We start from the raw sequence: 24,615 nt of genomic DNA, 5'->3' as shown, positions 1-24,615 counted from the left end.
TTCCGTGTGTCTCCTCAGACTCTCTTACAGCTTCATCTCCTCTGCACATCCTCCATCCCACGTTCTCCACTGTCATCACACCTCTGCTTCTGGCCTGAGGCCTCTTCTTCCCCGGCTCCATGGCTTTTCTCATGAGGTTTCCTTCATCTGCAACACCCTGGCTTCTCTTCCCCACATTATGAAATCTTACTTCTGCTTTAAGATCCTGCTCAAGTGTCACCTCCTTCTTGAGGCATTTCTCAAGTCTTGTAGAGTTAGTTTTGTCCCCCATTAGTCCCCAGGTCTTTTTATTTTATTTTATTTTTTTATTTTTTTATTAGTCTCTGCTTTATAACAAAGTGAGTCAGTCATACATATACATCTGTTCCCACATCCCTTCCCTCATGCATCTCCCTCCCTCCCACCCTCCCCATCCCACCCCTCCAGGCGGTCACAAAGCACCGAGCTGATCTCCCTGTGCTCTGCGGCTGCTTCCCACTATCTATCTACCTTACGTTTGGTAGTGTATATATGTCCATGCCTCTCTTTCCCTTTGTCACAGCTTACCCTTCCCCCTCCCCATATCCTCAAGTCCATTCTCAAGTAGGTCTGTGTCTTTATTCCCGTTTTAACCCTAGGTTCTTCATGACATTTTTTTAAAATTCCATATATATGTGTTAGCATACAGTATTTGTCTTTCTCTTTCTGACTTACTTCACTCTGTATGACAGACTCTAGGTCTATCCACCTCATTACAAATAGCTCAGTTTCGTTTCTTTTTATGGCTGAGTAATATTCCATTGTATATATGTGCCACATCTTCTTTATCCATTCATCCGATGATGGACACTTAGGTTGTTTCCAGCTCCGGGCTATTGTGAATAGAGCTGCAATGAACATTTTGGTACATGTCTCTTTTTGAATTATGGTTTTCTCAGGGTATATGCCTAGTAGTGGGATTGCTGGGTCATATGGTAGTTCTATTTTTAGTTTTTTAAGGAACCTCCATACTGTTCTCCATAGTGGCTGTACCAATTCACATTCCCACCAGCAGTGCAAGAGTGTTCCCTTTTCTCCACACCCTCTCCAGCATTTATTGTTTCTAGATTTCTTGATGATGGCCATTCTGACTGGTGTGAGATGATATCTCATTGTAGTTTTGATTTGCATTTCTCTAATGATTAGTCCCCAGGTCTTTATTCATCTCTAAGGATTAGGTTAACATGGAAATGTATCAGGGTAAATGCTTATCTCCTGAACAGATTGCATTGTTCACCAGGACAGGAATTACGGTATGCTCATTTCTTCATTCTCAGTTCCTATCATGGGTTGGTATGTGTTCAGTAATTAACTATTGATTGCTAGTTACTGGGTAGTATTATCAAAAAATGGTATGTCATATCACCATCTTTTAACCAAGGGAAATTGTTTTAAGAATGGAAGTATCAGGGTTTCCCTGGTGGCGCAGTGGTTGAGAGTCCGCCTGCTGATGCAGGGGACACGGGTTCGTGCCCCGGTCCGGGAAGATCCCACATGCCGTGGAGTGGCTAGGCCCGTGAGCCATGGCCGCTGGGCCTGCGCGTCCGGAGCCTGTGCTCCGCAACGGGAGAGGCCACAACAGTGAGAGGCCCGTGTAACGCAAAAAAAAAAAAAAAAAAGAATGGAAGTATCAGAAGTATATTAAAGGAAGACATTTGTCTTCATTGTGTCCTTATTAAGTGACAGTTTACATTTATTTTCTCATTTATTCCTCACAATAGTCCTGCAAAGGTGATACCCTACTCCTGACTGAAAAATATGAAACCGCCTTTAAACATTAAGTAACTTGTACAAGTTATACATCTGATAAATAATAGTACTGAAATTTAAACTTTCTTCTGTTGAATTCTATAAGCTGTGCTATGTTCTACTATATCATATCATTTTCTTGCAAAGTACAACTTGTGATACTTTAATGCTTCTTTTGCTATTCATTGCATTTTGGATTTGTGAGTATCTCCAAGACATTATATGATAATAACTTTATATTGCCTTCAGAGTATCATCTCTTCCAGTGTCAAATAAATCTACTTTCAATAGACACTCTTCAGCATTTAGATAGGGAATTTTAAATAATTTCATCCAACAGATGACTTTATGTAGAAATAGGAAATAAACAGTAAAACAAATTTTAAATGGTCTGATGCTTTTAATGTCCAAGCAATTCTCAAAAATCTTCCAAGTAAATACTATCTTTTAAATGTTTAAGCCACATTTTAGTAAGAGCTAGAAAATTACAGCATACTATTTATAACTTGCCACTCCCATGTTCATTGCACACATGACTAATTAATCAATCACAGAACTTTTTTCTGCTGAGTCCTGTGGTAGCCTCAAAATCCTTGGCTAGGATTCCAGCAACCCTTATTAATCAGAACACTTAGAATGAGAGTAAAAACTTACTCGATCTCTTCCTTATGCTCTCATCAAATATTGTTAAGAAGATTCTGAGTGGCTCAGTGCAAGATTTTTGTGGAAGGTTCTATTTCTGTTGTAGTTATTCTAACAGTGGACTTCCATGCAGAAGTAAAAATTATATGATCTTATTCCTTAGCTTTCATCTTCAAAAATCAAATTGGACCCAGATATAAAGACATGTGCATCATTAAAAGTCATCAAAACATAATATCTGAGCCTCACACGTCTATCATTCTTTACCTCCATTGGCCACTATCAAGGTTCTTTCAAAAAAAAAAAAATCTCAGTTGAGACAGTTAATATTTGAATTGCCTTAACTGGTATTTAATTCCTATGATAGTTAAAATATTCTTTTAACAACTACTAATTGCCCAAGTAAAAAGTTGGAGAGCCACAGTAACTTCCTAAGAAATTGAGCCTTTGTCATGACCACAGCAGAGAATACCAAAAGGTTTAAACTGCAGAATAAATAATAAATTCCCAGATTAGTGAGATCCTTTTCTTTGATATGTAAAGAAGAAATTGGGGGGATGAAAGAGGTTGGGATATTTAGCAAGGCTGGAACCAGGAGACCACATAGGAAATCACTGCTACAATTCAGGCAAGATTTGATGAGGGCCTGAATGGAGGCAGAGGCACAGGAAATAAGAGTAAATGATTAATGAGAGAAGTTATAATCATGGACTTCGGACTTGAAGGGAAAATCTAAGATGGCTCTGGGGCCTCTGGCTTGGGTTGCGCAGTACAGTTACATGGGAGCAGAGGGCAGGAAAAAGAGATTTAACATCCCTGATAGAGTGTAAAAAGAGAAAAAAAAGATCAAGACTCCACTTTTAAGTTATGTCATTAGTCAAAGGGTGAATAAAGTAACAGGAAATACTAGGAAGATGGATATTCACAGGTGAATAAATCCATTTTCACAGCAGAGATAAAGATCACTTTATGGTCATATCATAATAGCTCTTTTTTAAAGCACATAATAGTTTTGGATATTGAATAAATTAATAAGAAATTGACTTCACACCCCTAAGGTATTTAAAGTGGCAGACAGACATAGATATTGAGAAATTTGATTTAGTTTTGTGTTCCACTTATTCTAATAAGCATATATTGATTGACGTTATCCACCAATTAATAAACCATTAAAAAGGTTTTTATTGACCACCAGCATGTATCAGCAATGTGGTAGAACGATTTAATTTGGGAAAATTAGGTTTAAGAATGCAGGGATGACTGTTTCACTCTGAGAAGTATAACCCTTCAGACCATGTATTCCAACTCAAGACCCTTCCTAAAAAATACAATTTGATATTTCATGGAAACTGAATTGACTTCAACCTTGGAAGAAGAAACACAACAATATTAGGCAAGTGTGCAAAAAGTGGTACATTCAAATACCTATCTTCTGTGAATTATTAAATTGAAATGCCAGTAGTAAAGATCTAATATATTGGTTAGTAGCACAGACTCTAAAGCCTGAATACTCCACCTGAATCCCAGCTCAGCTGTTCTCTGTGCCTGTGTCCTCAGGGGTTAAATAAGGATGACAATATTATCTATCTCAAGGTTTTTATAAGGATTAAGTTGTAGATCACTTAGAAGGGTGTCTGGTAGAAATAAGTGCTGGAACAGTTAAAAAGAAAATTCAGTGGGATTCAGATGTACGTTTGGGAGTCCCTGGGTTCACTAAGCCCCCATGTGAGGCTCTATAAGGAGTCTGGTGAATTCAGTACAGCATAACTTCCTAAGTTCCTACAACTACCCTGCCCTCCTGTGCTTGGCTGTCTTCTCAACACCACATTCTTTGGTCCCACCTATCACTTTTTTTTTTTTTTTTTAATTTTTCTTTTGCGGTACACGGGCCTCTCACTGTTGTGGCCTCTCCCGTTGCAGAGCACAGGCTCTGGACGCGCAGGCTCAGCGGCCATGGCTCACGGGCCCAGCCGCTCCGCAGCACGTGGGATCTTCCCGGACCGGGGCATGAACCCGTGTCCCCTGCATCGGCAGGCGGACTCTCAACCACTGTGCCACCAGGGAAGCCCCCACCTATCACTTTTGATGCTACTACATTCTTACTCTAAGACCCACAAGCATGGACATCTCAGGACAGTGCCTGAGCTTTTAACTCTGGCTCAGTCTCCTGGTTTATAATTACTTTGAGACCCGATTTCGTGCAAGCAAATACAATTGTCTTATTCTCCCTCAAACCTCTCTGGATACTACTCACTCTTCTTGTTTTCTAAAGTCAACAATATCAAGCCCTATAGGTCCTAATCTTATAAAGAATCATCAGAAAATTGCCCCAATAGGACATCCAAGAACCAGCATTCCCAAAACAACATGCACAGGATGAGCCTTCCAGAACCTACAATTCTCAAAACTGTACATAATCCCCAAAGTATCTCAAATACAGAATTTCATAAATGTTCTGTTTTGTGATATAGTCATTAGATGAAAATATAGTTTTGATATGCTTAATGCTATAGTATATTTGCTTTAATATTTCAACCACAGTTTTGTGTTAGATTTGCACTCTAAATGTCGCAACTAATTTGAAAGACAGGGGTAAAATGTGTCAGCAATTGAGGCAGTCCTCTAAAACAACAACAAAAATAATTTGCCTTTAAGAGGGTAGCAAACAGGCCTCCATAATTCTGAATATATTGCAAAACAACAAAAGGAATTCTCTTGTTTGCTCACTTGACCCATAAATGTTTGTAGTCTCCGGAGTTTTGTTCTGAGCCCTCCTTTTCTTCCCTAGCTTTATACTCTCTTCCTGAGTGATCTCTTCCATTTCTATAGTTTCAGTCAACAAAACATTGCTAAGCCGATGTTCCCAGGTCCATATATCTGGCCCTGACCACTCCTCTGGGCTCCAGAGCCTCAGATTAGATATCACCATCTAGAAGTCCCACTGAAATGTCAAATTCATGAAGGCCAAAGCTGAACTTCCTTCTCTGCATCTCCTGCTCCTCTGTTTCCACCACAGCATTACTATTTTTCCCTTGTTGAAATACATCACCACCAGTGAGTCAACAAAACTAGAAAAGTGATGATTTCTTTGGCCCTTACCTCCAAACAGTCCCCAAATCCAGCTTCCTCAGTCCCACCCTCATGCCTATTAACATTAAATTGCTCAAACTCTTGCCTCTATAGCTAATGTATGACAAACCCACACCCTTTCACATTTCTCCCCAAAACACATGTTTCTCCACCCTGTCACCAAGGTCATGTTCCTAAGTTATAAGCAGCCTCATTTTCCTTCTGCTAAGGAAATTCCTGAAGCAACTTCCTTTACCTTCAAGAAAGAGCTCCCAGCTCCTAGATGGAGCATCCAGAGCCCCCATGAATTGGCCTCTGCCTACTTTTCTAGCCTCCCTCTCATCGTGCCCTGCGGCAATTTAAACCCAGAGCTACAATCGATTATTTAATGCTCCTGTCATGAAAAGGTGAGATCTCTATCCCACCCACCCTCCCTTTGAAGCTGGGTGGAATTGTCAGTCCTTCAACTATTGGGTCACAATACAGTTGGGTCACAGTACAATGTCCCTGAGACAGCCATGCTGGTGAGGCAGTCACCTCAAAAGTGGATTCTCCAACCACAGGTGTTTTGCCTTGGGGCAGCCTGTGACACTCGAGCCATTCCACCCTTCCCTGTGAAGGTGTAGAGTAGAGACAAGCCATTCCTGCTGTGCCCTGTCTGACTCCTAAGCTCACAAAATCCACGAGTATAATAAAATCACTATTGTTTTGTGCCAATATATTTTAAACAGCAAGAGATACCCAGAACACATTTCCACTTTCACTTTCTGCTCAGCCAAAAAGGGGCAGTTTCCTGAAAATGAAATGGCATTTTCCTCACCAGTGCCTTTGTATGGGCTTTTGCACTCTGTTGAAGTAGTTAGCACACCTCACTGAACCACCTGTTTAAACATCTAGGTCCTCTATTAGATGACGAAATAAAAGGCGAAATAAAAGTTTAAAGCATCACCAGATCTCAGCTGCACATCTAGCGTAATTCCTGGCACATAGTGGGGGCTGAATCTTTATTTGTTGAAAGGTCACATCTGAACTTTCAAACCACCAGTAAGAAAGAACCCTGTGCTCTAAGGTAATATATGGAAGATCACCAGAACAATATTGTTTTTCATTAAGCCATGTGGTATTCATGGACTACGCACAGTGACTGGTTCATCAAAACATAAAAATAAGCACAAAACAGTAATTTTTTAAATGGATGTACTTAATATAAATATGATAATACACTATGTTTATCAGAGCAATCTTTCATATTCTGTAGGTTTTTATAACTCCTCATCTATATTAAGAGATTTTACAGAAAATTGTTTTAGAATCAACCATCTTTCCTCCCTTCAGTCTACTTAACTTCAGCCTTGGAATCACACAAATAGGAGTGGAAATCCCTATACAGAATCCCTCTACAGTCACACCTTTAGTACTCTTGATTCCCAAAGAAAGAGAAAAAATGCTTAATCATAAAATCACATTTGGGGCTTCCCTGGTGGCGCAGTGGTTGAGGGTCCACCTGCCGATGCAGGGGACATGGGTTCGTGCCCCGGTCTGGGAAGATCCCACATGCCGCGGAGCGGCTGGGCCCGTGAGCCATGGCCACTGAGCCTGCGCGTCCGGAGCCTGTGCTCCACAACGGGAGAGGCCACAACAGCGAGAGGCCCGCGTAACGCAAAAAAAAAAAAAAAAAAAAATCACATTTGTTCTACTAACAACACTATTCCCAAGGAACCAAGGAGGAATACAAAGAAGCAAATTACACAATATGAGGTAAGAAATTTCTTGGGCATAAATTTTGGTGGAAGTTTTTTACCTCCCAATTTTACTTTTCTTTTGTAAGATGGTATGTGAAGAAGACAGGAATTATTTCCTTTCAAATTTACTAAAAATGCCTTGAGAGAAAATTAGGGATAAATTACCCAAGGTGTATTATAATTAAGTACATTGAAAGAAAGTCTTAAACTAAGGATTTTATATAAAATAACAAACATTGAAGATAGTAGAACATATTCACTAAAATTTTTAAGGCTGAGATAGATTGAAATACATTTCCTTATATATCCTATGATTGCTAGAAATAAAACCGTATCTTCAGAATTAATATTTAAATAATTCTTTAAACCAAATTCTTCCTTTAGTATATACAGTTTCCCTTCTGTAGGGTCCTTGTGCAATGTTATAAAATGATAACTGACAAGCTAATAGCTCTAAAAAAGAGGAAAGTGTTCGGCCACTTCTGCAAAATATCTTTTGTACCTTAAAACTATATACACTCCTTCAAAAATATTTAAGACATTTTGTAACAACTATACTCACATCAGAGTATGTGATAAAAATATGTTGTCCCTATACATAAATTTTGCTGAGACTTCACTAAAAACAGTTATTGCCTAATCCATAAATGAGTCAGAAGCTTAGCCTTCATCCACATGTGTTTCTTTTTAGCAGCTGGGTGGCTGAAATATCATCCTGATTACATGTGAGACAGGTTACTGTGATAACTTATCCCATTAGTGAAATATGGCATGTAAATCTATTATAACCTCTGTCTTATCTTAAATTTCAACTGACAGTTAATAAGGCCACCTGCATGGTCTGCTTTTGAGGGATCTCAAAACAGTAACTAAAGAGGGAGATGCCTGGCTAGGATATTACTGCATCAAAGTCTCATGCTCTTTCAGGAATGGAGAACTTCAAGATAAAGAACTCAGGAAACCAGGCTCACATTTCTCTCACAATGTTACCATAAATTAGATTTTCACACTGCTTTTACTTACATGTAGCTCAAAACACTATGCTGCTGCATGGATCTTTTCCATTTACAACTTTCAGTGTGGAGTAAAATTATATCGCGGGCTTCCCTGGTGGCGCAGTGGTTGAGAGTCCGCCTGCCGATGCAGGGGACACAGGTTCGTGCCCCGGTCTGGGAAGATCCCACATGCCGCGGAGCGGTTGGGCCCGTGAGCCATGGCCGTTGAGCCTGGCGTCCGGAGCCTGTGCTCCGCAATGGGAGAGGCCACAGCAGTGAGAGGCCCACGTACAGCAAAAAAAAAAAAAAAAAAAAAAAAAAAAAAAAAAAAAAAAAAAAAAAATTATATCGCAATGCATTCAGTGCTCCATTCTAAAAGCCCATTTTAATGCAACCACCTTAAAAAAACTGGACCCTTGGGCTTCCCTGGTGGTGCAGTGGTTGAGAGTCCGCCTGCCGATGCAGGGGACATGGGTTCGTGCCCCGGTCTGGGAGGATCCCAAATGCCGCGGAGCGGCTGGGCCCGTGAGCCATGGCCGCTGAGCCTGCGCTCCGCAACGGGAGAGGCCACAACAGTGAGAGGCCCGCGTACAGCTAAAAAAAAAAAAAAAACTGGACCCTGAATACCACTAGACAAAACTATTTTTTTAATTTAACTTTTATTTTATATTGGGATATAGTTGACTTCAATGTTGTGTTAGTTTCAGGTGTGCAACAAAGTGATTTAGATATACATATATATATCCATTCTCTCTCAGATTATTTTCCCATATAGGTTATTACTATTTTTTAAGCTAAAAATGTAAACAAACTTTGGCAAAGACTACCCTGGTGAGTGAAAAAATCTGGATTATTTAATACTCCTGAAGATTTAAAAAGTAAGGGGACACGGGTTCAAGCCCCGGTCCGGGAAGATCCCACATGCCGTGAGCAACTAAGCCCGTGCACCACAACTACTGAGCCTACGCTCTAGAGCCCGCGAGCCACAACTACTGAGCCCGTGTGCCCCAACTACTGAAGCCTGGGCACCTAGAGTCCGTGCTCCGCAACAAGAGAAGCCACCGCATTGAGAACCCACGCACCACAACGAAGAGTAGCCCCCGCTCGCCGCAACTAGAGAAAGCCCGTGTGCAGCAGCAATGAAGATCCAATGCAGCCAAAAATAAAATAAATAAATAAGTAAATAAATAAAAGTATTGTAGGAAGCACAGACTATGTTAAACTATTTCCTAGTACCCATGTTCATGAAAATGAACTTAATTATTATACTTATAAAATAATTATATAAATGTTTGAAGATCTAGAAGAAAGTCTATTTTAGAGAGTCCTTATAATTGGGCTCCTTTCAATTTACTCCAAAGCAAATGTAATCATTAATACAGTCAGTTTCATATCATTTAGAGGTAACTGGGGTCTCAAAACATCTCTGATGGTGGACTCTGGTCTAGAGTCTGCCCCCACTTGTAAGGAGAGAAAGCTGATTTTATTTACACATCTTTTGAGACTGAGAAGTCAGTTAGAAAGGGGTGGGTGCTATGAGTGTGGCCAGAAGCAGAAGCACAGGAAATGGGAGTGTGAAGAGACAAATGTTGACAGTGTGCTTTGTAATGAAGAAGGACTTTTAACCAATGGCAAGACTATCTCAGCTGCAGAAACATGCAAGTCCCCCAAATTCAATTCTATGCTCACCCAGTCATCCCCTGATTACAATTTGTCTTTCTCTGTAGACCTGATGACAGGAAAATATTCAATGGTCATACTGACAAAATTATTATAGTTTTTGTGACAGGTGCATTTTTCCATTGTAAGACAATAAGTTGAACCTTTGAGAAAGATTTTAGTGGAAAACAGATTCATACCTAATAATTTCATATGGTATAAAATTGCAGATATAATAATCAACTCTACATTATCAGTGCTCTATTTGAGAAGACAGTGCCCCAGAAATAGTAAAGATCAAATAGAACCAAACAATTTCTAGTGTTTGGGAGACAATGTTCATGCAATATATAAACAGGATATCAAAATGTCCTGGAGTAAAATGTTAAAGAAATAAATCACAAATTAGCTATTCTGAGTAACAGCTCTGTGATGATACATGAATCATATATTTGGTAATTATAAGAGAAAATTATGAAACATTGGCTTACCATTGTTTTTATTGAGACATTTATGTCAGAGAGCACAAGTCAAATTCTCTAAATTAGGAGTGAGTCTAATCCTTTATAATATATATTATATTCTCACAATTCCCTTGGAAAGATAGAGTATAACTGTGATATTTGCATTTTCTACCTGGAGAAATCAAGCTCAGTTAATTGATTTTTACTTAGTTAAAGAAAAGAAAAAACAAAGTTATCAGAATGAAGAATGGTTCTGTCAATGAATGTGATGCCATTAACATGCTGATAAACAATAATTAAGGTTTAAGTTCACAACATCAAAGGATAACATGATAGATAAAAGGGGCCATCAATGACCAAGAGACTTCAGCAGCTTTTGGAGAACTGAAACTAAATGAAGTATTTTTGATGTGGAACACATAGCCTCCATGTGTTCTCCATCAAAAATGAACACAGGGGCTTCCCTGGTGGCGCAGTGGTTGAGAGTCCGCCTGCCAATGCAGGGGATACGGGTTCGTGCCCCGGTCCGGGAAGATCCCACATGCCGCGGAGCAGCTGGGCCCGTGAGCCATGGCCACTGAGCCTGCGCGTCCGGAGCCTGTGCTCTGCAATGGGAGAGACCACAACAGTGAGAGGCCCACGTACCACAAAAAAAAAAAAAAAAAATGAACACAGAAGCCTCATCCTACTATACGCATGGAGGCCTCCATGTAAAAATGAGGGAGGCTGGACTAGGAAATTTCAGATAAGATGAAGGGGATATAAAAAGAGGGAGCTTAATGGAACATCCATGTCAATTACTATTGATGACCACTCCATGGCCAGACACAAACCAATTAACCATCCAAACAAACAAGAAGCGATTTTAACTATAATAACTGAATAATCAAAGAAAAAAATGCCAGCAAAGAGGGGTCTCTCAATTTACCTGGACTGATATACCTCTAGAGCATCATTAAAGGAGCTATGGCCTATTCTTTTTTTTCAAACCAAAGTGTATTGCTCAGCCATTAAAAAGAATAAAATAGTGCCATGTGCAGCAACACGGATGGACCTGGAGATTATCATACTAAGTGAAGTAAATCAGACAGGGAAAGACAAATGTCGTATGATATCACTTATATGTAGAATCTAAAAAAATTGATACAAATGAACTTATTTACAAAATAGAAACAGACTCACAGACTTGGAGAACAAACTTCCCCCAGGGGGTAAGGGTGGGAGGGGGGAAATTGATTGGGAGTTTGGGATTGATATGTACACACTGCTGTATTTATTTAAAACAGATAACCAATAAATTAGAATTGCTTTCTAAAACAAATAAATAAATTGAAGTGTGTAGTTGATACACAATAAGTTTCAAGTGTACAACACAGTGATTCATAATTTTTAAAGGTTATATTCCAATTATAGTCATTATAAAATACTGGCTATAGTCCCTGTGTTGTAAAATATATCCTTGTAGCTTATTTATTTTATACATGGTAGCTTGTACCTCTTAATCCCCTACCCTTATCTTGCCCCTTCCCCCTTCACTCTGCCCACTGGTAGCCACTAGTTTGTTCTCTGCATTTGTGGATCTGTTCCTTTTTCTTTATATTCACTAGTTTGTTTTGTTTTTTTAGATTCCACATGTAAGTGATATTATGCAGTATTTGTGTTTCTCTGCTTAGTTACTTCACTTAGCATAATACCCTCCAAGTCCATCCATGTTGTTGGAAATGGCATTATTTCATTCTTTTTTATGGCTGAGTAATATTTCACTGTGTGTGTGTGTGTATGTGTGTGTGTGTGTATACACATATATACACACACAATATCTTCTTTACCCTTTCATCTCTTGATGGACACTTAGGTTACCTGCATATCTTTGCAATTATAAACAATGCTGCTATGAACACTGGGGTGCATGTATCTTTTCGAATAAGTGTTTTGGGGTTTTTTTGGATAGATACCCAGGAATGGAATTGCTGGTTCTATGACCCCCTTTGCTCAGTATCATCTGAGTGAGGACTTTCCCAGAAGCCTGTTGAAATGTGCAGAAATATGGCTCCTACACATCTTATTTCTCCTTTTCTGATTTATGCCTCTCTACCATCAGTTGTCCAATTACTAGTACATATTTAATTTTTTAATTGTTTGTCTATCACTAAATGTAAGCTTCAAAAGGGCAAGGATTCTTCGATTTCTTTTGTCTTCTGCTGTATCTCCAACGCTTAGAAGAGTGCCTGGAACACACTAAGTGCTTAATAAACATTTGTTGAATATATTAATGGGGGATGGGAGAGATGGGAGAGTGTGTACATCAAAAGATAATGATCAAATTAATGAATAAAAATTAGTGGTAGTAGTATTTTATTTAGCTATAAGGGAATACTTACTAAAGGAAATACCTAAAATAATTAATGGGGTTACCTCTCTGTAGCTAGACCAGGCTTGGGAAGGTCTGAGCATTGGGCCGTCATTTTTAAATCATAAGGATATTATTACTTTGAATTACATGTATGTATTTAATAGAAGTTAGAAGTGTAATGGACAGAATTGATCAGAGAAAGTGAGAGAGGAAGGAACAGTGATGAGGTTGACTTGAGGTTTTTAATGTGGGTCAATATACTTCATTATATATGTGATATGACCTAGAAGTGGGAGGAGGAAAGATGAAAGTGGCTGGTTTGAGTGCCTGTTACATGCTAAGGGCTGTGCTAAGGAGGAACTTTAAACACAAATTATGTCAGATGGTCTTCTCAATACCCTTTTGAGAAAGCTACCACTATCCTAATATGAGGTAAGAAACCTGGTATTTGAGAAGGTTAAAATTACTTGCCTCATGCCACATCACTGGGAATTGGTTGGCAGAATTGAAAACCATATTTGCCTGACTCTAAAATAACCAACACTATACAGATGCTGCTTCATCATAACGACAGAACCATGAGTGGTTGTCAAGCTTTTAAAATCATGGACTAGAAGCACAGAACATAAGCAGTGTGTGTATGTGTGTGTGTACCTACTCTTAGTATTACACCCTCTCTTGGTTTCCTCGATCAGTCAATTAAAGAATAATTTCTTTCCCTTCAGTTATTTCTCTCTAGGAATAAAAAATCCTGTTATTTAAAAGGAGATCCATAAATGTCGTTTTTGTTTCTTTCATTTTCTTTAAAGTTTAATTGATTCACTGTCTTTTATGAAGAGCACACTATAGGCCACAACACAGAGCTCAATTAAGCAACTAATTGAAGCCAGGTTCACGAGGGCTTAAATTACCAGAGCCTTCCTGTCATCTTAAATTAAACTTCCTTATATACTTCTCAAGATTCATAACTCCAGGCTGAAAAGCTGTAAACCATCCCAGTTTCAGAGTGAATCTCCCAGAAGGAAACGATGTTTCCTGGAAAAGAGGAAGGCAAATGTCCTCCATGGAAGAAGGCTCCAAAAGCAATGTGTGTGGCAGGGGTCATGGGAGCCTTGAGAAGGGGATGCAAAGGGAATAGACAAGTCACTCAAATAGCATGTGCCCAGAGATTTTGCAATTTGACTTGTGAGTCCTATAGGAAGGAGCAAGTTCATCTAAACAGCAAGTGGACACATTCTTGACTTTCTCCTACAAAATGAAAAGCAGAAGGGCAAATGATTTTCTGTGGAGATCATAATCTCCCAAATTCCCCAAATAGCTCTTATTTTAGTTGAGAAAGACTTATTATCACTGCCTTTAACACACTATCACCTATCTATGTAATTTCTTACCTACACTTTCACATGCATTTTGTTTCTTTTTTACATGTTTTAATTCTCTATAATATAAAAGTACTTGTTCATGTGATTCAAAAATCACTGTTTTGGGATTGGTACAATTCACCAACTATTTACTAACGGGATGGGAAATCATTTAATAATGTAGACAAAAATTAAGCTAAAAGGCCTGTATTCTAAGGAAAATCACCTCCTTTTTTTTTTTTTTTTTTTTTGTGGTACGCGGGCCTCTCACTGTTGTGGCCTCTCCCGTTGCGGAGCACAGGCTCCGGACGCGCAGGCTCAGCAGCCATGGCTCACGGGCCCAGCCGCTCCGCGGCATATGGGATCCTCCCAGACCGGGGCACGAACCCATATCCCCTGCATCGGCAGGCGGACTCTCAACCACTGCGCCACCAGGGAGGCCCCACCTCCTTTTTTTAAACTTTTAGCAAATAGAAAACATTTTTTATGTATACTATTACCCTAACATCTCATGTATAACCAGACCAGTACATAAGAAAAATGAATTTTCATTTTATAATTTTCTTTCACTATAATGCTTTACTAGATATTCTCAGGAAAATTAGACATTCATGACATGATTTCTGCTCAGTGCTGACTGGACTCATGTGCCAGGCACTGTGTACGGTTTTGGTGAAATTGAAGTTTCTGTTACTTTTCATGTCAAGTAGAATTCTGTCAAAACACACATATGTGAAAATATGATTAGCAGAAATATCCTGAATGTCTATGACATATTTACTGATGGAAATAAATTTTCTGAGTTTGAAAATTATAGGATTCATGTCTACCTTGTTTTTGGAATAAGAAGTACTATTTTCCCCATCTCCTGGTTAATGCCTATAGAAAATAACTATGATCACAACTCTTATATAAGATTTTTAGTACTTTATATTAAAACAGTTCTCATATTTTTTCCAGTTGGTTAGACAAAGGGCCTTTAATATACTCTTTTCAAAATAAAATCCAGAAAAATAAAAGAAATTGATTTTATATTTTATATTAAATAAATGTAAACAGGATACTTAACATTCTTTAATATAGCAAAATGTTTGAACTTTACCTATGCAAAGTCCTTCCAAAGATCACTGAAATAGAGAAATTACTTTTTATATGAAATATGTTCAAATTTTTGAGATTGCTGAAGGACTAAAGAAATTTAGAATGAGTCGCAGCTTTATTTTAATACACATACTACAAGTGGATAATTCAAGTCAAATGATAAACAGATCAGTGATCAAGGAACAAGACTGCCCTCACATATCATCACTAAACTTACACCAACCATGCCATTTTAGGGTTAATTCAGAACATAGGTCTTTCAACAGTATTTTTCCCCTTGTAATATTAGTTTATGTTGACAAGGTAAGGACTTCTGTATTAATATTATTTATTAACAAAACAAATTAGTAATTTGGACATTTTAAAGATAATACGTTCATGTCGGATTAGTTGTGGCATTCATTTTTTTAACCAGCCTTTAATTAAAAATTTTAAACTCTGTACTAGCTGCAAATTAGAGGCATCATTTCTTAATACTAGATCAGATACCTTCTTTCGTTGTCTAAACCAAACATGACAGAGAAGACAGGAGTTATAAACATGCAAGCCTTTAAGCTATCAATGATATTTCATGGCCCAAACACTTCACTCATGTTACCTATTACTTTTTGTGGTACCAAAATGCTAATGATCTTGGTAATCTGCTTTCTTATCCCGCAAAACAAAAACCACATATTGGTAAAGCGATGGTACTCCACAGAGGCAGCAACACTGGTAGCAGTGAATTAATGAATGACAGCCAGAAAACAAAGGGAACAAAATATTTACAATAAATAGGTAAAAGACCAAAGAGGTATATAGTCATGCATCAATGAGGATGGAAGCAAATGGTTCCATCAGACCTGGATAAGGTCTGATGGTTCCACTACATATCATTCTGAAACTAACTGTAGTTCAATATCATGACCACCCAAGAATCAAGAACATTTTATCTATATTATAGCAGTTTTGTAATACACACAATTCTCATTTTAAATGATGTACCACTGCAATTGTGAATGTTAGAAAGTTTTCCTACCTAAAATTAGAAGCAACTATAATAAAGGTTCATTCATTCTTACTTAACTCATTTCAGAGATCATTACTAAGGATGTACTGTGTGTAAGGTTCTGGGCTAATCCCTTGAAATACAGAAGTGGTTAAAATGTAAAAATACTGCTGTCCTCACAGTGGCAATAATAAACAATGAATATAATAAATAAGTTGTAGGTTAGAGAGGGGTTAGAGCTACAGAAAAGAAGGAAAACTACAGCAACGATGATGTGGAGTGCGGATGGGCAGACTGCAGTGTTAAAAGAGAAGTTAAGGTCAGCATCAGTGAGAAGGCAACACTGGAGCAGTTGACTTGCAGGAGGTGAGAGATTCAGCCAAGTGGCTATCAGAGGAAAAGCATTCCAGGCAAAGGAATCAGCTACAGCATATTTCCTAAGCGGGGAGCAAGCCTAGCCTATTTGACACCACGGCAGGGCTCTGAGCAAAAGAGTGACATCTAACAGGTATGTTCAAAGAGTTTTGTAGATACTGACCCACTGAACCCCCAAAACGACTTCATGAAATCGATGCCATTTTTTATACCCTTTTAGCAGATGAGAACCTGAAGCATAGAGAAGTTAGGTAAGTTGCCCAAGGTCACACAATTAGGAAGTGGTGGAACCGGGATCCAAGTTCAGGCAGTCTGATTCTAGAGGTGAGCTCTTAACAAGGAGATCTTCAGTCCTTGAACAGGACACACATAGGCACGCATGCTCGCTCACATGTGCACAAACCCACACACACACACACTCAAGAGTGGAGAGGAAGCTGAGAAGCCAGAAGAGGAGAGTTTGTTATCCACATTCTATGTCTCTTGGTCCACATTTTATTTTCTCTCTTGTATATTTTACTTGTTAACCTTTAGATCAAAATGTCTGTTTAAATGAAAGATGTTCAAATTGATTGAAAACATTTGGGGTTATTCTCCAAAGGGCAAAACAAATTAGCAATTCTTAATGTATAAAATAAATATTGTGGAAATATAGAGAGTTATGTCAATTTACTTTAAATAAACAGAGAACAAAACAAAAATACTCTCATGAAACAACGTGCACTAAAATTATTTTAGGTCTACAGAGAAAAATACAAGAACATTTTTCTGGCTAAATATCCAGAATAATATAGCCACCAGTCATTTAAGCTATTCACTTGGGAAGAGCTTTGGAGTCAACAGAAAGGCTCCATAAATCATGATTTATGACTCTCATCTCATGTAAATGAAGATAATGTGTCACTGAGATTATTTTCCATGTTAATTATCTTGTTTCTATTGTATAGATACTTATTCCTTTCCTATGTATACTATCAATATAGGCTTTGAAAAATGCTTAGATACATTGTTATATTTAAGTTCACATAGATTATAATTCATACACTATTTCACTATGTCAAATCTATACAAATGTAAATAAGTATTAATGTCTGAAATATAACATTCTCCAAAACATAGAATAAATTCTGTTAAAATGAAGACTTGGAGCTCCTCTTTATCATGGTCCTAACTAAGTACTACCCTACCTTCAGTACAGTAACTACTCTGAATTTATTAAATTAACAATCCAAAAAGTAATTAAATCCTTGGGCTTCCCTGGTGGCGCAGTGGTTGAGAGTCCGCCTGCTGATGCAGGGGACATGGGTTTGTGCCCCGGTCCGGGAAGATCCCACATGCCGCGGAGCGGCTGGGCCCGTGAGCCACGGCCGCTGAGCCTGCGCATCCGGAGCCTGTGCTCCGCAACGGGAGAGGCCACAACAGTGAGAGGCCCGCATACCTCCCCCCCCCAAAAGCAATTAAATCCAATTTATCAAAAGAAAAAATTATTTAAGAGTCCATCTCAGAATTAAAGGACACTGGTGAAAAGAATGCTTTTCATAACCTTGCACTGAAAAAAATAAGATAGCTCTCCCCAAGATGGTATAAAATGACCATGCCTATTATATATAGGTCTATATTTTAAAACATAATACACTTTCATAATATCCATGCATATCCAGCAAGAAGAGAAAAAAATTTCCCCCAACGGGTCATAACCACTGAGAAATGTGGGGCAAGAAACTCCACATGGCAGATACAGAAATAGAGTGAGGGAAAGCAATGACAAATGATATCTCATCTCACTTCCAGAGTCAACATCCTTTGCACAATACCACTTCACTTCCTGTATTTTTCCAGCTACTATTCTTGCTTCTTGTCCTTTCAAATGGCTTAAACCAAACTCTAGGAAATATTATTTCTGGCAGTTCTCAAAATCTAGATCTCTTTCTACCAACCACCACTCCCCCCAAAACAATTAATAATAAAAAATTTAAAATATATATTTTATTTTTTCTCCTTCTCTATTCTTAAGGAAATCTAAAGAACTTATACTGTAAAGAATGTTTTTTTCACTTTGATTCCTGCTCAATTTCACATGACATCACAAAATACCAAGACAAGCTTAAAGAACAGAAGCACATCTGCATTACTTAGTAAAAACAACTATCTCTTATCATTCCATGGCCTTTGTAGTACACTCCATATTTTTTGGTAAAACTGTGATTTTTCTTCATTAATAATTCACTAATGAGTAAAATTTGCCAAAGGAAATGAATTTACATGGTTGTACAGAGACAGAAATATTGCTTAATATGAAGTGAGGGATGGTTGACAGATGAAAGAACAGGGGATTTCTGAGCTGCTGAATATTTGACAATAAGTGGGAAGTGGTTTGTGGATGTATCTTGGAATTTTATGTTAGCTTTCTGAGTCAATACTAATTGCCAAAAACAAACTCAAGGCAAACTGTATTATTAGGTTTTAGGCTTGGCTTCTAAGATGGAAAAAGTTAAATATTTACATATGTGTGATACAATGTGTATATTTTAGTAGACGATAAAAGAGTATTTTCATATTGGACATTCTCCCTCCTTAAGAAAAATGATCATAGCTATGTATGCCATAGAGCTAATGATCTGATAACCCGAACATTGATCAGAAACATATGAGTAATTTGCATGAAACCTGTTAACTTAATTACGTTCTGTGATCATTTTTTGATGTGTCAACTTAGCCAGGTTTATTTAGTTCCACTCATCACGAATCTGGGTGTCACTGTGAAAGCATTTTGTGGATGTGGTTAAAGTCCATAGCAGTTGACTTTAAGTAAGGGAGATAATCCTAGATTATCACTAGGATAGTAGGCCTGACTCACTCCTTGAAAGGTCTTAAAACCGGGAGTGTGGCCTCCTTGAGAGACGAAATTCCACCAGTTTATAGCAGTTTCAGCTCGTGCTAAGAGTGTCAGCCTGTCTTCCTGCTGGGCTGGCCTCAGGATTTCAGAGTTGCCTAGCGAGCCCCCATTATCATGTGAATCAATTCTTTAAAATAAATCTGTTTGCACTCTTTCTTACTGAATCTGATTCTCTAGGTGAATCATGACTGATATAGTTCCAAACTGGAAAAAAGCAGGAACGAAAGGTAAAGGAAGCTGCAGTGGTTTGTCAGCACCCCACACCAGCTGTGTCTACATGCATCCACAGACTCAAGGCAGACAAACAATGTGTGTATACAAACTCACACACACGTATACACGCACATGCATGCACAGACAATCTCACATCAAAATGGTATGTTCCCAAACACTCAAACTCCTATGTTTAACAGACCTGAAATTTTTGACAGATTTAACGATTTAATCAATCAAAAGCATCAACCAAAGAAAACTACACAACTGGAGACTAGGATTCACAAAGCACATTCTAAACAATAATTTGTAGAAGGAAGGAACTCTGATACACTACTTACAAGAAAGACATTTCACACATTTTGATAGAAACCACAATCACCTTCAGAAAATAAATACAAATATTTCACCTAAAAAGTGATGTGTTGGTCATCCAACCAATAGAAAAGTGGTTTTAAATTCTATAACATTAATCAAATAATCCCATCACTTTGATACAACTATATAAATATGTTTTCCAAACTCGCAAACAAAAACTTATTAAACACAAGCTGCATCAAGATAAATTCATTCTAAGCACATCCCCACTTCCCTTCCTTACCTGGACTGCATATCTTGCTGGGTTTTGGCCTGACTGGCTTCTGCCTGAGGGGAGGCGTGAGTGACCCGCTGCTGAAGTTCCACCAAGGACTGGTAATACTGCTGCTGATGATGCTGCTGCTGTTTGTAGCGGGACAAACTGAAAAACAGCCCTAGAATGGCTTTTAAGTTTCCATTTCTTATTTCTGTATCAAGTGGAAAATATAAAAACAGTATCATAGAAAATGATTATTTTTTACAAATGAAATTCTAGAAGTAAGTCTCTTAGGCTAAATCTATGGAGACAGAAATACAACGTGATTTTCTCAGTCACAGACTTAAGCAAATCTGATTTTCTGAAACATGCTAGCATTTCCAAATAGCTTGGAAATTTCAGGGAGAGAGGGAAGGGATGATGCGTAGAGAGAACAAAGCTTACTCAAGTGATGTTCTTTGCTGACCCTGAATGACAGTTTTTCTAGAGTTAGTTTCTTCATGCAAATGGATGGGCTCTCAGTCTTGTGCTAATCATTTGGTTTAGCACTCTGCTTCCCTCACAAGCACACACAGCTGTTACCAACACAGTGGTGGCTATGAGCTAGAGAAAGAAAGCCACTTAAATGCTGGTTGTCCTACATTACAAATGCTATGGGTGCACCTCATAATAGCAACTAGATTTATAACTGTTAGCACAATTCTAAATCACCCACCAACCAATTTATTTTTAAAAATATATGTATATGGCCTCCAAAAAGCAGACTACATCATAGGTATCCATTTTTAATGCTCCAATTCTTTTATTTTTAATTTATGTTACATATTAATAACTATTAAAGATCACCTTACTCATGACTTTAGATAACATAATTGAATAAATGTAAGTGGAATTCCTAGTTCTAACACATGGGGCTCCTGTGTACGTTTTTCTAATATTGAATAAAAAATTAAATGCACTAAGTAGGCTACAACATGAGCCTACGTTTTCCTCCTGCAGTTATAATTCTAAAATTAGAAAAAGAGATGCAAGTAAAGCTTGATATAACGCTACACAACCTATAATCATAATTTAAATGAAACTTGCTATTGGCAACAAAATATATCCTCCTTTGAGGTCAAGGTTTTATGTCTCCTTTTTGGAATTTAGAAACATTAATAAACTACTTAGATTTCTTGCTCTCTGATGGTTTATAATGCCACACACACTATGCCGTGGAATTATTCATATAAAATGAGGCTCAATTGTTATAAGCCCCCAATCCTCCTCACAGGGGTCAGAACATATAAGTGTTGGATTGATCAATATAAAGCTACAGTGATAAAGTATTAATTTTCTCCTGTAAACCTGAATGATCTTATTGAAAGAGGTTTTTTAAACTTATTTTATTACTATGCATGTTTAATCAATTTAGAAAATCATTTTGGGCATTCATATATTTTTAGGAGATAAATAAAAAGCAAGAGGTTTATGTTAATAAAAGATATCATGTTACACTCCCTAACACCATACACAAAAATAAACTCAAAATGGATTAAAGACCTAAATGTAAGACTGGACACTATAAAACTCTTAGAAGAAAACACAGGCAGAACACTCTATGACATAAATCACAGCAAGATCCTTTTGGACCTACCTCCTAGATAAATGGAAATAAAAACAAAAATAAACAAGTGGGACCTAATGAAACTTAAAAGTTTTTGCACAGCAAAGGAAACCATAAACAAGACGAAAAGACAACCCTCAGAATGGGAGAAAATATTTGTAAACGAATCAATGGACAAAGGATTAATCTCCAAAATATACAAGTAGCTCATGCAGCTCAATATCAAAAAAACGAACAACCCAATCCAAAAATGGGCAGAAGATCTAAATAGACATTTCTCCAAAGAAGATATACAGATTGCCAACAAATACATGAAAGGATGCTCAACATCACTAATCATTAGAGAAATGCAAATCAAAACTACAACGAGGTATCACCTCACACTGGTCAGAACGGCCATCATCAAAAAATCTAGAAACCATAAATGCTGGAGAGGGTGTGGAGAAAAGGGAACACTCTTGCACTGTTGGTGGGAATGTAAATTGATACAGCCACTATGGAGAACAGTATGGACGTTCCTTAAAAAACTAAAAACAGAACTCCATATGACCCAGCAATCCTACTACTGGGCATATACCATGAGAAAACCATAATTCAAAAAGAGTCATGTACCACAATGTTCACTGAAGCCCTATTTACAATAGCCAGGACATGGAAGCAGCCTAAGTGTCCATCGACAGATGAATGGATAAAGAAGATGTGGCACATATATACAATGGAATATTACTCAGCCATAAAAAATGAAATTGATGTATTTGTAGTGAAAGGGATGGACCTAGAGTCTGGCATACAGAGTGAAGTAAGTCAGAAAGAGAAAAACAAATACTGTGTGCTAACACATATATAGGTAATTTAAAACAAAACAAAACAAAACAAAAGGTTCTGAAGAACCAAGGGGCAGGACAGGAATAAAGATGCACATGTAGAGAATGGACTTGAGGACACAGGTTTGGGGGAGAAGGGTAAGCTGGGATGAAGTGAGAGAGTGGCATTGACATATATACACTACTAAATGTAAAAGAGCTAGTGGGAAGCAGCTGCATAGCACAGGGAGATCAGCTTGGTGCTTTGTGATCACCTAGATGGGTGGGAGGGAGGGGCAAGAGGGAGGGGATATGGGGATATATGTATACATATAGCTGATTCACTTTGTTATACAGTAGAAACTAACACAACATTGTAAAGCAGTTATACTCCAATAAAGATGTTTAAAAAAAAAGAATATGAAAGAACAAAACAAAGCAAAACAAAAAGATGTCATGTTATACGGAAGAGACATAAAATGAATAAATGGTAACATTTCTCACCAACTTTAACCACTTAGAAAGTAAAGTATTATCCTGGAGGATTTTATTCTAAGTAACAGAACCATGAGTTAGGTTTGAACATAAGTTTTTTGCCATTAAATATGTAATTTAATATTAAACATCATGATGACATATACAGATAAAGGATTAAAGAAATTTAAAATAAAATTTAAACAGTGAAGAAAAATTGACAAATGTAAATAATTCTAGTACATGTCCATAATATTTCAGAAGTCACACAATTCCTCTTTTTCCAATGGCAGCAAACTTTGAACAGCTTAGAATTGTCTAATATTTCTACTATCTGTGGGGGGAAAAAGGCTTTTCAGAGTAAACTGACTGTAGTAGAAACAAGAAGCAACATAAATTGTCAGAAGTGTTTAATCATAAAATTCTAATTAAAAATGGTTGTTGCTGATACAGATCTCAAAGGACTTGGTATTTCATAACTTTAGCAATTGTTTTTTGTTAATAGTACTAAATTGAAAATTTTGCAAAGGCTTCCTAAAGATATGTGGAAGAGAAAGAAATGCAGAAAAAAGAATAACAGACCTAGTTTTCTTTTTCCATTTTTCTATATTTCAATGTCAGTGATGATCTTTTAAACATTTAATAATTTTAAGGCCTTTACAAAGAACAGTTATTAATACTGTTAGTGCTAATTATGTAAGAACTCCTGATGACTTATTTAAAATTAACAAATATTTAGACTTGGACTACCAACTTGATCAAATTATAGAATTGTTACTGATAAAATATTTGAGCATTAATTATACTATTTTAACTGTATTTATGTCCATCTACTGTATTTATTATCCAGCATTATCTATCTATCCATCCATCTACTTAAGACTCTAAAAACATTACCAACTGGTAATAACATAAAGATATTTTGTTAATATGTCCCCCTCCCATATACTCGGTAATGTAAATAACAATTTTGGCAAAATCTGGAACATACCTACATAAGGCGTACATTAATAACCATTGAATTTATGTTTCTATTATTTTGGAAACTTTACCGATTTCCTTTCTTGTATTAAGGGGCTATGTACTCCCACTTTACATTTATAGCGTTATAAAAAGTCTTTTACAAACATGGATGCCATTTGTGACAACTGTGCTTTTTCTTACCTTCAGCAGATAGACCTTGAACATTTACTCCTCTGGCTGCTAGAAAACTAAGGCAGACATCAACATTTTCAATCTGTAACATGAAAAGCAGTGAAAAAGTAACTTAGAAGGTTATTTTTATATAAATAAATGAGCTAGAATGAAGCCAGAGAGAAAGATAAAGAAAGAATGAATACTTCACATTCATTTCATACTAGAGATCTTTAACCAGAGTTTAACTAGAATTATTTTGGCTAATTGCAGAATGAATATAAAGAGTACATTGTCCGCTTTAGTACTTACAAACAATTCATAAAGGCCTGACCAAGAATGGCATTCTTACAGATTAGCAACCCACCTACTTAACATAAAACCAGACTGATTTTGTGC

At 37.4% G+C, this 24,615-nt stretch overlaps 1 protein-coding gene across 3 annotated transcripts in view; it reads right to left on the bottom strand.

The window, feature by feature from the left end:
• The window catches only part of NAV3 (neuron navigator 3), a gene marked incomplete at both ends in the record, with an annotated part of 371,484 nt that overhangs the window by 215,814 nt on the left and 131,055 nt on the right, over nucleotides 1-24,615 (bottom strand). For all 3 annotated transcript variants that reach the window (XM_079715629.1, XM_079715630.1, XM_079715631.1), the window contains 2 exons: nucleotides 20,227-20,410; nucleotides 24,247-24,319. In XM_079715629.1, the coding sequence (XP_079571755.1) occupies nucleotides 20,227-20,410; nucleotides 24,247-24,319 (257 nt within the window). The remainder of the gene's footprint in view (nucleotides 1-20,226; nucleotides 20,411-24,246; nucleotides 24,320-24,615) is intronic.

The sequence above is a fragment of the Hyperoodon ampullatus genome (genome assembly GCF_949752795.1).
Source record: "Hyperoodon ampullatus genome assembly, chromosome: 11".
Taxonomy (NCBI): domain Eukaryota; kingdom Metazoa; phylum Chordata; class Mammalia; order Artiodactyla; family Ziphiidae; genus Hyperoodon; species Hyperoodon ampullatus.
This window is presented reverse-complemented; position numbering and strand designations above follow the sequence as displayed.